The 14,191-nt window shown below is 44.4% G+C and overlaps 1 protein-coding gene and 1 long non-coding RNA gene across 5 annotated transcripts in view; one reads left to right on the plus strand and one right to left on the minus strand.

Moving 5' to 3' along the window:
- The window catches only part of LOC123360610 (patatin-like phospholipase domain-containing protein 2), a 57,688-nt gene extending 45,361 nt beyond the window's left edge, over positions 1–12,327 (plus strand). For all 4 annotated transcript variants that reach the window (XM_045001254.1, XM_045001253.1, XM_045001255.1 and 1 more), the window contains 3 exons: positions 578–710; positions 7,862–7,978; positions 10,128–12,327. In XM_045001254.1, the coding sequence (XP_044857189.1) occupies positions 578–710; positions 7,862–7,978; positions 10,128–10,419 (542 nt within the window). In that variant the 3' untranslated portion in view covers positions 10,420–12,327. The remainder of the gene's footprint in view (positions 1–577; positions 711–7,861; positions 7,979–10,127) is intronic.
- Positions 2,305–12,895, minus strand: LOC123360656. Its single transcript, XR_006576049.1, has 3 exons — positions 12,842–12,895; positions 6,957–7,039; positions 2,305–2,371 (listed from the first exon to the last, which is right to left on the minus strand). It is a non-coding gene; the product is annotated as an uncharacterized LOC123360656 (long non-coding RNA).
- Positions 12,896–14,191: the final 1,296 nt, after the last annotated feature.

Here is a 14,191-nt window from a genome sequence, read left to right on the forward strand (position 1 = left end):
TTTTTATTAGTCAGTAAAATAGGGATGCTGACATTTACCCATCTTTGTAATGTTGTCTGAGGTATATAGCTTAAAAGCAAATGGAAGGTCTAAGTAACATTATAACTTTCCTCTGTAGTATGATGCATTTTAAATAGAAAAAGTTTGTTTTAGCACTAATATTTTGTGACATAGGGCTTAGCAACACGTTAGTTCGCAGTAAGCTAAGGTGTAAATGTATCCCGCACTAGTGTGCCGTGCCGCCCGCTAAATGTCTTTGTAGACCTTGTTGCCATGCACTAAAAGCTCCCTAAAACAGGAGTAGATCAAAGCCCATTAGAAAACTTTTAGTGTGTGGCAGCAAGGTCTACATAGACACTTAGTGCGCAGCATGCAAGTGTGGGGTAGATTTACATCCTAGCTTGCTACAAACTAAGTGCTCATTTATTTAATGTTGCTTGTCAATTGTGCTTCAATATTAATCACCCTTATAGAACACTAAAAGACATCACTACACCTAAAATAATTTATTTGAACAGTACATTTAAAAACAAAAGTGTATTCTAAAGGCTGTTTTAAAAAAATCCTTATTTTCCAGCATTAGAAGAAGCTTGTAAAGAGAAGAGTGGGTTCTATGCCCAGGTCTCTAAACTCTTACCAATGCGAGTGATGTCTTATCTGATATTGCCGTATACCCTGCCAGTGGAGTCTGCCTATTCTGTTGCTTTAAGGTGAGGTTCTATTTAAGAACTATTATAGAACCCATGCTTCTGGGTCCATTTAAGACTTCTTTTATTCTTTTTCATTAATTATTTTTATAGTCATGACTAACAAGCTAGCAGTGTATTAAGTGTTCTGAAATGCACTGATGACTCGACTTACATTCTAGAGACAGTTCTAGAACTCTATGTAAATTGTAGCTTATGTTCCTTTCCCCATATTCAGGGCCGGCTCCAGGCACCAGTGGAGGAAGCACGAAGCACGTGCCTGGGGCAGCACATGCTAAGGGGCGGCATTCCATCCATTCTTGGGGCAGCTCAGTCCGAGCGGCTATTTTTTTTTTTTTTTTTTTTTTTTGGCTTGGGGCGGCGGAAATGGTAGAGCCGGCTCTGCCCATATTGGTTCATCTTGCAGATGTTTTCTGTGCACAACTAAAGCCTTTAATAAAAGCTTGCTAAGTGAAAGATGGATAGAAAAATGGAGAAAAGGGGAGATTTCTAGAATTCCATATGTATTTAGTCTTTTTAATATATGAAGTATCTTTTAATTGACTGATTAAAAAAAATTCTAATATCTAAGCAACATCTAAAAAAAGAGTTCTATATCTAAAGTCTGTTTGAAAAATTAAGGATTTCTTTTGCCCCAAAGTGTCTCTTCAACAAGGGAGAAACTGATTATATACAAAATAGATCAGAAAGGGTCAGGTTCCTTTGTTTGTTTTTGTTTCATTCATTTGCTAACTTTTTTCAGTTATAGTAATCAGCTATAGCAGGTACAATGCCTTCAGACAGATTCCCTTTTAATGTGCTACCCATAGCAAAATATAACAATTTCATTTACACTGCTTCATTCTCTGGTGAGAGTCAATCTGTATCCAGGTCTCGCTTATGTTGTAATCACTTAAAAATCACTTAAAAATCACATCAAAAATCTTTACAGTAATGCAGTCAGAGTTGCACTAAGGGTTTGTTTACATGATGCATGCCAGCTGGGTGTAAATTCTAGTGGGCACACTAGCATGTCATGCTCTAAAAGTTCTCTAGTGCACGTGGACGTAGTCCTGTTTCAAAGAGTATTATGTCAACGCTCGCTAGGGAGCTTTCAGTGTGCACCAGCAGGTTCCTCCTTGACAGTTATTGTGCAACACACTGGTGTGCATTAGAATTTACACCCTGATTGGTGCATACTGTGTGGGCAGCCCTTACATTTCATACAAACTTACTTATTGGGGCAGAATTCTGCCTTTGGAGTCGAAATATGTTCTACAACCCATAGCTTGTGTACCTCTGACATAAGACAAAGAAATTAAGTTGTCCTGAGGTCCTAAACTCTGTACTAGGATGGAGGGCATCCCAGTGCATAAACAGCAGAACCTCATCACAATAACTTTACAGAAAATACTGGAAGGATTAGGAAGAAAATATACAGCCAAAAGTAGTTCTTTGAGTAATGGTCCCTATATGTATTCCACACGTGGGTATGCATGCACACCATGTGCCTGAGTCTGGAAATTCTTCAAAGCAGTCTCCATTGGCCTGCACATGCACAGTAGCTCTCCTAGTCCTCCTGGCTGAGGGTACAGGAGGCAGTGCGAGTAGAGTCTTCCCCAGGTCCTTCTTACTGCTGCATAGCCTGAGCCAGAATTGTGTCCTCCTTCATGTCGTTGCGTTACCTATAAAGAAAACATTTCTAAATAGTTATATTCTTAGATTAATAGTTAGTAGTTAAAAAGTTTATACTATAGAGTAGCTTGTTTTCCTCGTTGGGGAACCCCTCCCCAGCTCCAGGACTATTTCAAGAAACATGTCCCCTGCCCTCAATCCTTCTCTATCAGTGATGAACATCAATGCTGCCTGTACTGTCTAGGTGAGGCACATATCTCTGCAAAGCGTAGCATCTGTCACTCCTTCCCACCCAGAACTCAAGAAGCCCAGGAGTTTTGCCTATGGAAGTACTGGATGGAGAAGGCTGAGGCTGCTTTGTGACCCGGGGCAGGGAGATGCCTATGTGTATCAGCCTCCGCTGCCGACCAGTGCCCCTCCAAGCACATGCCTTGCAGCAGAACCATCAACATGTAAGCCCAAGAACTCCTTTTTCAGGGCTCCCCATGAGTAAAGAGTACTGTCATGACAAAGACAGATCACCATTTAGAACTGTCCATAAGAAACATGTTTTTTCCCTGAGCTGGTCCAGATTAGATGAGACATCGTGAATGGTACCTAAGGAGCCAGCTTCAACGAATGAATTCTGTTCAGTCAATCTAAGGGCTAGTCTACACTTACCAGCCGGGTCGACGCGGTGAGTTCGACTTCTCGGAGTTCGAACTATCGCGTCTAATCTGGACGTGATAGTTCGAACTCCGGAAGCGCCGCGGTCGACTCCGGTACTCCACCACTGCAAACGGCGGTGGCGGAGTCGACCTTGGAGCCGCGGACTTCGATTCCGCGGCGTCTGGACGGGTGAGTAGTTCGAACTAGGGTACTTCGAATTCAGCTACGCTATTCACGTAGCTGAATTTGCGTACCCTAGTTCGACCCCGCTTCTTAGTGTGGACCAGCCCTTAGACTTCTACATTAGGGGTCCGCGGACCATAGGTTGAATTTCCAAAGGGGTCTGCATCTCCATTCAAAAATGTTTAGGGGTCCACAAATGAAACCCCCCCCCGCCTCCTGCTCCCTGAACTCCTCATTTCTGGCCCCATCCCAGAGCCCACACCCCCAGCCAGAGCTCTCACCCCCTCCCACATCCCAACCCCCAATTTTGTGAGCATTCATGGCCTGCCATATAATTTCCATGTCCAGATGTGTCCCTTGGGCCAAAAAGTTTACCCACCCCTAGCCCTCAATGGGAGCTTAACCTTGTCCTGTCCAGACTCTGTAGTCTGCCTTTTGAATCCATGGCAACTTGTACCATGGCCCACTTGTCCAGGAAAGTGGTAGTCTTAGTAGCTATTACCTCAGCTCTGAGCTCCATGACCCTCCTAGCTATGATGGTTGACTCTCCTTGTATGTTGTTTCACAAAGAAAAGGTTTCTCTTTGATTATACCCCAAGTTTCTTCTTCGAGTGATTGCTCCTATGCATTCCAGTTAGGTGTGTGCACGCCGCGTGCACATTCGTCGGAAGATTTTTACCCTAGCAACACTCGGTGGGTCGGCTGGGCACCCCCTGGAGTGGCGCCGCTATGGCGCAGGATATATACCCCAGCCGGCCCATCCACCCCTCAGTTCCTTCTTACTGCCCGTGTCGGTCGTTGGAACAGTGGAGCGCGGCTTAGCTGACCTCCGCTTCCCTAGCTACTCGTAGTTTCTCTCGTTAAGTATATAGTTCAGATGTTTATAGTTGTAGTTAACTTTATTTGTCTGTAGTATAGTATAGTGTATTTATTTCACAGGGGTTCGGGGTTTATCCCCTTCCCCTCACCCGGTGCCGGGTCCGATGCCCGGTCCACAGGGTATTATAATGCTCGGCTGGCCACAAGCCGATGCCGACAAGAGATCCTCTCCTAAGTGCCTCGAGGAATCTCACCTCACAGATAAGTGCCGCATTTGTGAGGCCTTTAATCCGAGAACAAAGGGGAGCGGGACTTTTGTCTCAAACAGCTCCTGAGGGAGGCAGCTCTTGCTCCTCCGCTCTTGGCACCGAGCGCTGGTTAGTCTTCAAGGAGCGCTCCCTCCCTCCCTCCCTGGTTCCCACTCAGGGAATAGACTTAAGAGGCCACCCTGGACTTCAGTATCGCACAGCCTGCTTACCTACGCCTTGATTTCACGCGAGGGTAACCATTGTACAAGGTCTACAGACCTTCCCGGCAACTTTGCGTTGAACTTGCCTAGGTTTCCTGGGCCACATGGCTGCCTGCACGTGCGTAACCGAACATGCCAGGCTTCGCCTCCGTACACTTTAATCGGGACTCACATCGGTGTACCACCCGGCCAGAGACAGCATGGTCATGGTCGCCTCGATCCCCCCGAGTGTCCTAGGCTCCCCCGACTGGGAGTCGACGCCCTCCCTGATGTGTGCAGGGGTGCTGTTCCATCCATCTCACCCTCGGTGTCCCTCATGATGGACGCCCCATCTCTTGGCTGGGGTGCTCACTTGGGTCAGTTTCCCACTCCAGACCTTTGGTTGGCTCAACAGCTGCCCTTGCACATCAATGTCCGGGAGTTGGGAGCAGTCCGCCTTGTATGCCAGGCATTTCAGCAGCACCTACAAGGCTGTTGTGTCTCGGTGTTCACAGACAACACAACGGACACCCGTTGCATAAACAAGCACGAAGGAGCATGGTCCTCCTCTCTTTCCAGGGAGCTATCCAGCTCCGGGACTCCTGCACAGCTCAATCGACGGACCTGGTAGCGTCCTTTCTCCTAGGGGTCCGGAACACTCTGGCGAATCGCCTCAGCAGTTCCTTCCTGTCTCTCAAGTGGTTGATTCCTCCGGATGTTATCCATTACGTTTCCGGAACTTCGCTCTCGCGGGAACAGAACGAGAGAGAAGTTCTGCTCATGCCAAGGCCTCTCCCCGGGCTCGATCTTGGCTGCTTTTCTGATGCCGTGGATGAGCCGTCTGCCGTCCGCTTTCCCACCGCTCCCGCTGGTTCGCAAGGTCCTAACACTCCGCAGGGACAGAGCACATCTGATCATGATCGCTCCAGCGTGGTCCAGGCAGCACTGGTACACCATGTTACTAGACCGGTCGGTAGCCAACCGATTCCCCTGCCTCTTTGCCCAGACCTCATAACGCTGGATCACGGCAAACTTTACCACCTAGACCTGCAATCCCTGCACATTGCCGCATGCCTGCTGCGGGCCTAAACCGAGCCGAGTTACGTTGTTCTGCCTCGGTTCTACAGGATTCTCCTGGGTGGTAGGAAGCCTTCCACTCGGTTAACGTATCTGCCCAACTGGCAGTTTTTTCTTTTGCTGCTACGAAACACAAGGTTTCCCCCACAGATGTTCTGATCCATTTCCTCTTGGACTGCCCATGATCTTCTAACAGCAGCGCCTGGCGCAGTTCATCATTAAGGGTGCACTTGGCAGCCGTCTCTACCTCCCTCCCAAGGGAGAGTGGCCGCTTCATATTCTCACACGCTGTGGTTTCTAGGTTCCTCAAGGGCTTGGGGCATTTATGCCCCCAGGTTCGCCGCCCCACCAACTCCTGGGTCTTCAACCTGGTTATAAGCAGACTTATGCCTGCTCCATTCGAGCCATTGACAACATGCTCGTTGAGATACCTGTCCTGAGGGACAGTTTTTTCCTTGTAGCCTTTGCATCGGCTGGACAAGTCTCCGAGCTTCGGGCTCTCACAGTGGACCCACTGTGCACTATGTTGCGTAAGGACAAGGGGCGGTTGGGACCACGTCCGGCCTTCCTCCCTAAGGTGCTGTTGACCTTTCAGATCATCCGGGATATCTTCCTTCCGGTCTTCTTTCCGAAGCCCCATTCATTCCGACGGGAGCACATTTGCCCTCCCTAGACGTCCGTAGGGAGCTCGCTTTTTATGTCGAGCGGACAAGCCTTTTTGTACACCCCCAACTCTTCGTTGTATTGGCAGACCGAATAAAGGGCCTACCTGTCTCCTACCAAGGCTTTTCATCTTGGATGACGTCATGCATTTGCACCTCCTGTGACTTGGCCCATGTTCCGTCGAGCCACCTTACTGCTCGTTTCACCAGGGCTCAGGCTTCTTCTGCTGCCTTTCCGACTCTCATACCCTTCCAGGGGCTATGTCATGCTACTACCTGGTCCTCGATCCGGACCTTTGCTTCTTTGGTCTACTGTCCAGAGATGATGCAGCCTTTGGCTCAGCAGTTTTGCATTCTGCAACATCTAACTCCGACCCCACCGCCTACGTAAGGCTTGGGAATCACCTAACTGGAATGCATAGGAGCAATCACTCAAAGAAGAAAAGACGGTTACTCACCGTTGTAACTGTTGTTCTTCGAGATGTGTTGCTCCTATCCATTCCAGACCCGCCCTCCTTCCCCACTGTCGGAGTAGCCGGCAAGAAGGAACTGAGGGGTGGATGGGTCGGCAGGGATATATATCCTGCACCATAGCGGCGCCACTCCAGGGGGCGCCCAGCCGACCCACCGAGTGTTGCTAGGGTAAAAATCTTCCGACGAACGTGCACGCGGCGAGCACACACCTAACTGGAATGGATAGGAGCAACACATCTCGAAGAACAACAGTTACAACGGTGAGTAACCGTCTTTTCTCCCCAAGATTGTTTCTGAGTTCCACATCTATGAAATGATAGTTACCTGTATTGTTCCTGAAATCCCACGCTTCCTCTCAAGACAAGAGACTCCAATCTCTGGATGTCTGGCCTGCCCTGGCATTTTACCTGCAAAGAACCAAACCATTTAGGAAATCACTGAGACTCTTGATCTCCATACCAGAGAAGTCACGTGGGCAAGCCATATCCTCCCAGAAGATTTTTAAATAGGTCTCGGGATATATCTTAGAATGCTACAAGATAGTAAACATTCCTCCCCATAGAGGTATCACACTTCACTCAAGCACAGTCTGCCTCCATGGTATCCCTATCATACGTTCCATTGCAGGACATCTGCAGAGCAGGCACCTGGGGTTTGAGCCACATATTCACAACACATTATGCCCTAGTTCATGCTTCGGCAGCAGATGCAGCAGTAGGATCAGCAATATTACATGCATCTTTGCTACCGGTTTTCTTGCACCCACCTCCACACTGAACACTGCTTCCCAATTACCCATATGTGGAATACACATGGGGGCCATCACAGTTACTTACTATAACTGGAGGCTTCTTCAAGATGTGTGGTCCCTATCTGCATTCCTTCATCCCCTCTGCTTCAGATCCTGTTGGATTCGTGGTTAGAAAAGGAAGTGGAAAGGTGTTGACCCCCACTGCCTCTTAATACCTTCGGCTGGGAGCACTAGGAGAGCTACTGTGCATGTGCAGGTCAATGGACACTGCTTTGAAGAATTTCCAGACTCAGGTGCATGGCACGTGTGGAATACAGATAGGGACCACACATCTCTAAGAGTCTCCAGTTACAGTAAGTAACCTCCACATTGGCAGGGTGTATGCATGTGTGTGTTAAAGTTTGCATTCCAAACCTTCTATGGAACTTTCAACATAAATTCAGGTTTGCTGAAACACTTTATTTTTTGATGACTGCAGGTTAGTAGACTGGTTTCCCGATATCCCTGATGATTTTCAATGGATGCAGGGACAACTACGTCGGATTGTTAGTACAGTTTATTCGCGGGCAAGAAATAAGCTACTCAGTACATCCAGGTAAATCATTGTGCTGCTATGTGCAAACTTATGCATCTCTTTTACATTTATTTTGCCAGTCAAAACAAAACTTAGTGCAATTATTAATATTCTGTTGCAAGCATTTAGTAGATTATTTCAAGGATAAGTGGAAACTTGTTTAACTTCTACCAAAACCCTGTTCTCTCTCTTACAGTATGTTAAGGGGTTGTTTTCCTGCTCTCTCTTCATTAGACTTGAAGAGGTTTCTTCAGTAAATGGCTTCATGCTCTTTCCTCAGGACTGATAATAGCTGAGGCAGTTGCAGCAGGGACTTGTAGTGCTTATTTTTCTAGATTCACTACTCTTTCCTGCCTCCAGCACCCTAGCTTCTTTTTTCTCTCAGTCTTTTCTCAGCTTCTGAAGATGGACTCCATCAGAAAAAATTCCTTCAATATCTTGATTTCTCCTGCACTGTGATGAACATCAGAGTGTTGGAAATATCTTGAACTCCTTCATACTGTCTTTAGAGGGGTGGACAGCCCAGCTGGTGTGGCCCTTTTTTCTTTGTCCACCACTGCTGGAGTGGAAATGTCAGACTAAGCAACCTCGTCTGTACGCAGGGATAAGGACTGTTGACTGGGAAGCAGGATGCTTGTGGGGAGGAACAGGAAAATCCTATCCCCAGAGGAACTGGGAGCTATTGAGAGATTCTGATAGCAAGTGGGGAAGTAAGCTGTGTTCTTGTAAAGCAACCCACTACAGACAGCTTCTAGACCTTGGGGGTGGGGAGGTCCACACTCAACTAGGGCTTTCTCAGGATACTTGCTCATGGATAGCTTGCCTGTTGGAACTACCTCTCCAGTTGTGTAGGTTTTTTTGGAGCAGACCACTGGATTTCCCACTCTGATGCACCACACCATCGCCTCATAGTGATCATTAGTCTAATGCATGCAAATTCTTTTTTTAAGCACATTGTAGGAGAGGAATTGGAGGAGGCAGCCAGTGAATTCATCAGATACCATTCTGTTGCTTGAAACTACAATTTCCATTCCATCTTTAAAATAAGTAAAAAGGAAAGACCTGGTCCTGCTCCTTCTTTGCTTTGGCTGACTCTATGTTCCTGTTTGAATTGGTGGATTTTCTGCCTCTCACAATGGTTGACAACATTTCTTCTATAAAGCTCTGCTTTTTTTTATATTTCTCATCTTCCTTCTTAAGACAACAGTTCCTATCTCTCAATTCTCAGTAGGAGTCAGAATTCAGACTTTCATGGGAATTTGTGCTGTTAGGAAACTTAACAAGGTCCCCAAATCTTAACTCGCTGGTTAGTGTTTTCTGGCACATCCAAATTTCAGCTAAGGAAGTAGTTGTCAAAGTAAAGAATCTCCAGGAGAGAGATGGAATTTAGAGGAAGATGGTGCTAAATATCTTTTGGTGGTTGGCTCTCCTTTCCTGTGTCTGAGGAAAGAGGAATAACTTGCTAAATATGAACGACTGTTCTAAAACATAGGAAACGAACCAACAGGTAAGCCTCTTCTGTTTTGTTAAAATTGGTAACATTTTAGGTACTGCCTGAGTAAGGAATAGGAACCATATCTATAACACACACAACATTTTTAATGTGTGTAAATTGAGACTATGTACTGTACATTATTTATAGGAAATCCATTTAAAAATAACTATTCTGTACACTGATTCATACTGGTACTTCTCTTTTTTTTATAATAGAGGTAGGTAAGACTTCACATTTTATCACTGCAGATTCTCCTCAGTTGGCTAATGGGTCACCTACTGATCACCCCTGATTTTGTTCAGTAGCATTGGAGAGGAGTTGTATAAATTTAGCGTTGCTATCTGAGGCTTATCTGATCATCCTACTGACTTTCTTCACACAACCCTTCCACACTTGAGTTGCATCACACTTCAAAACTATGTGGGCACCCCCAGTAAGATGTGCTCCATTGAAGTTCAGACTTTTCATGCCTTATTTTCTATTACCCCATTAAAAATAATATATTTAGAACCCACATTTATTTTCCCTGGGAAATGCTGTAGTGTCATCTAAGTTCCCCTTCCATGTAGAAAGAACCCCTGTTCCATCACCCCTTGAACTGAAATAGAAACTTCATTTAAAATATTGCTAATAGATATTGTTTTTGTTTCTCTTCTCTCCCCCACCCCTCCACAGTAAAGAGAGCTATGCATCACTAAGAAAATGTCAGACTGCTCCACCTAATGTAGAGTCCCATTCTCCCTACTGCCATTCTAAAGTGCCACACTCTGCTGCAGACCTTGAAGGTTGGCTCTGGGATTTTCCATACTGCAGAGACTCTGCAGGGAAGCAAATTTCTGTCGGTATAAAGGGGCTCTCAGACTCTGATTCTCATCATATTTTCTTCATAAATTCTGAAGAATCTGGCTTGGAAACGGATTTTGACTCCTCCTCAGACAAGAGTTTCCAAACTGCCTCAGAAGATTAATTTTGAAAGCTCTGAAATCCGTCTGACAGAGAAGCTTAAACGTTGTGAAGCGAACTCATTCTTCCATCTTGCCAATAAGTATTGGAAGACTGTTTTGTTTACAGCTCAATGTCAAATTGCCTTTGGGGCCTTTACAATGCTAAGGATTATACAAAACAGTTGTCACTGCACTACATAACAGTCACATTCTTGTTAATTTATTAAATCACTGGCTTCATTTCAAAATTACAATAGCACAATATCTGGAAAAAGATTTCACTCTAAGCTACCTGTAATTAAAAAGCTACATAAAATCAAACCCTATAAATTACTTGTTCTAGACTGAAACAAGCATTTATAGAAAAGTTGCATTTTAAAAGGCATGCTTTTAAACAATAAATGTGTATGGTGGTGTTAGATTAATTTTTAGCACTTGCATGAAATCAGGCAACTTGTTCCTTATGTAAATTTCCCTTTATAAAGTACTTTTTGAGGGCCTCCAATATCTGTGTATTTGCCTTTTGTTTAAATGTACTGTTTTGTGGAAAAAAGGCACCAATTTTGATTACATACTGTAACATACAATTAATAATGTAATCCAAGTTCACTATTCCCAACAAGTTTTACAAAGTGCCTCTTTTCCTTAAGTATTGAGAAGGAAAAAAGTCACAAGAACTGGGCCACATTTAGCCATAAGTGTTAAGGGGCACAACTCCATTGACTTCAGTGGAGTTGTGCATCCTTAGCAAGGGCTTAATTTGAACTAATGTTTTTAAAGGTATTTTAAAAAGAAAAATCTCTAGACCAGTGGTCTTTTGAAAAGACAGTATCATTGAGTGGAGCTTTATAGAGCAACAATGAAGTTGTCATAATACAACCATTGCAAAACATCTTTGTGACATTACATTATGACTGAACAGTGTCAGGCTTGTGCTCTGATTTGTGGATTATATACATCTTCTGTAAAATGGAAAAGGAGGCCTTCTTCCTTTTTTATTCCTTGGAAGAGCAGAAAGGGGATCCCAGTGATTCTATTCTGTTTGTTTGGCACTTCTTGTGCTAACTTTTCTCTCAAGCAATGTAGGGAAATTTCCTAACATTTGTGCCCTTCTTGAGATCAGAATGAATAAGCCAAGTTCAAAACAAATGTGTTGATATTGTTATCCTTGTATTATACCGTAAAGAGCTGCATGCAGGTCTAAATCAACTGTTTAAAAATTTTTTAAAAATCCCTGCCCTCTTTCCCAAAACATCAAGTCCTATCCACGTTGAAATTTGTAACTGTCTATAAAAACTATTCTCTATAAAGGTGCCATTGTGGTTTCAAATCTCCGTATAGACAGGCTTAAATTAAGTATTTTATGAGCTCATCTGACAAAACTGATAGTTATGAAGATAATTATTAAACCACTGTTTTAATGATAAAATAAATATATATTTTTAGGAACATGTTTTGGGCTAATGGTGGTTTTGAAAAAATCATAGATGGAAGTAACCTCTTGTGGCTTGCTTGAAAAAGACTTGGAATTTAAGGGCCAAATGTTATTTCTAGTACAGTGGTGTAAATTTGGAGTAAATCAGCTGTACTCCAGGGAGAAGAGAGAACTCTCTCAAGCATTTTTTTGGGAGTGGCCTGTAAAGAAAACTGGCTGGAGATGGGAGGGACAAGAGAAGATAAAATATTTTTTATAATATTATAGTGTAAATTTTGAATATCTCCATATCTCTTTGAGTTGTCAAAACCTTGGCGTTCCCAACTTGGACTAAATGTTAAGCAGTTCTTTAGGTTTTCAAAGTGCTACATCTTAAGAATAAACTCTAATTAAAAATGCTTTAAAAATATTGTTAAAATGTTGTAAAACTATAATGTATTTCCAGGGGCGGCTCTACAAATTTGGCCGCCCCAAGCAGTCATGCCCGGGAGGCGCCCCCGAGCCGCGGGAGCAGCGGACCTCCCGCGGGCATGACTGCGGAGGGTCCACTGGTCGCGCGGCTCGGCTGGACCTCCCGCAGCTGCGGGCGGTTCGCTGGTCCGGCGGCTCCGGTTGAGCTGCCGCAGTCATGCCTGCGGGAGGTCCAGCCGAGCCGCGGGACCAGCGAACCGTCCGCAGTCATGCCTGCAGGAGGTCCAGCCGAGCCGCGGGACCAGCGAACCGTCCGCAGTCATGCCTGCGGGAGGTCCACTGGAGCCGCCGGCCGAGCGTCCCCTCCGCAGTCATGCCTGCGGCAGATCCGCTGCTCCCGGGGCTCCGGTGGACCTCCCGCAGGCATGACTGCGGCAGGTCCGCCGGCCCAGCCTGCCGCCCCCCCGGGAGAGGGCCGCCCCAGGCGGGTGCTTGCCCCGCTGGGCTCTGGAGCCGGCCCTGTGTATTTTCCCCCCATAAAGTAGTGAAGCATTTTTATATTATACATAATGATTTTTATATCTTTGGTGCTATCTCACTTGAAAAAATGGTACTCGATTTTTGTTACTGGACTCTTCTACGTCTTTGATTCTGCACGGTGACCTGTTAAAAGAAAAATATTGGTATAACCACTAATTTTTATTTCAAAAAATAAAACACAAGCTGTGGTTCTATATAGTCTCACTTGTAATGGTAAACTGATGTTATGAAGGGTTTTTTTTTTTTCTTGCCATGTTTTAGAAAATACTGTTTGGGTATTATTTGGGTAAATTTATTTCAGTGTCCTCCTTATGAGGTAATATTTAGGCCACAACTCTACAGACTTACAAACATACCGTACTTTATTTTACACATATAAGCAACCCCATTGCCTTCAATGGGACTAATACACATTCATAAGTCCTTTGCAGGATTGTGGCCTGCATTTCCTGAAAACAGTTCTCTTTCCCTCCACCCCCTGCTGCCATTTAATTTATTTTACAATTTTTCTGTTCAAAATCATAGTGGAATCTTCAAAATAGCAAGGAAATACATGGAAATCTACTGATATTCTTGGAAAGTATGGTTAACTACACAATTGTATCAAGTATTGTAGACAGCTTCATTATTTGCAATCACGATAAGGGAAAGTGGCTAATGAGCAGGCTTGTTTCACACATATTACAGGAAAATGCACTTTACTAGGGTTGATACTATAGGTTTTGTAAGATAATTTTTAAAATCCTTGCTGTTCCTTTGCTATAGTCGTTTTCATTTCTTATAACTCTGTTGTTGAGATCTCTGAAATGCTGTTTCGCTAATCATGTATTGGACTGATTTTCTTATCACTATGTGCACTTTTACACCTCTGTAAGCTTCATCATCCTTTTTAAAAAAAAATCATAAATTGGTTTTTAATTTTTAAGTGAAATTTGTGGTAGTGAAGAATGTTGGAATAACAAAACTTGACTCCATTTTTTTAGCTTTGTAACAGATACAGCAAGGGTATCAACTGTGCAAGCTTCCTACCACTGGCCTCTCAATATGCTTCCTGTCTGAGCTAAAGGATCTATTTGTCTTCAAGGAAATTAGTGCATTAGCCTTGCTTCATACACTCTCTTAGGCTTCTCTGCTGAGACTACTAACTAAAGTGCCACATGTGATGTTTGTAACTTTGCATTTTAATATTTTTAAATTGCCCTAGTGCTTTTCAAACCCTTTGTTGCTATTCTTTCTCCATCCTATTTTTTTTCCTTCCTCTTCCCAGTCTCTCTCCTTTCCTCTGCATTTCCTTTCCTGAAGAAACTTGCAGTTCTCAACCCAGTGTCTATTGCTTCCTCTCTTATTCTCTCCATTAAAATGATTAGTGTTAAATAGATACGGTTGACTCTGAAGAATCCTCATTTCAC

Source organism: Mauremys mutica, chromosome 1 (genome assembly GCF_020497125.1).
Source record: "Mauremys mutica isolate MM-2020 ecotype Southern chromosome 1, ASM2049712v1, whole genome shotgun sequence".
Classification (NCBI taxonomy): Eukaryota; Metazoa; Chordata; order Testudines; family Geoemydidae; genus Mauremys; species Mauremys mutica.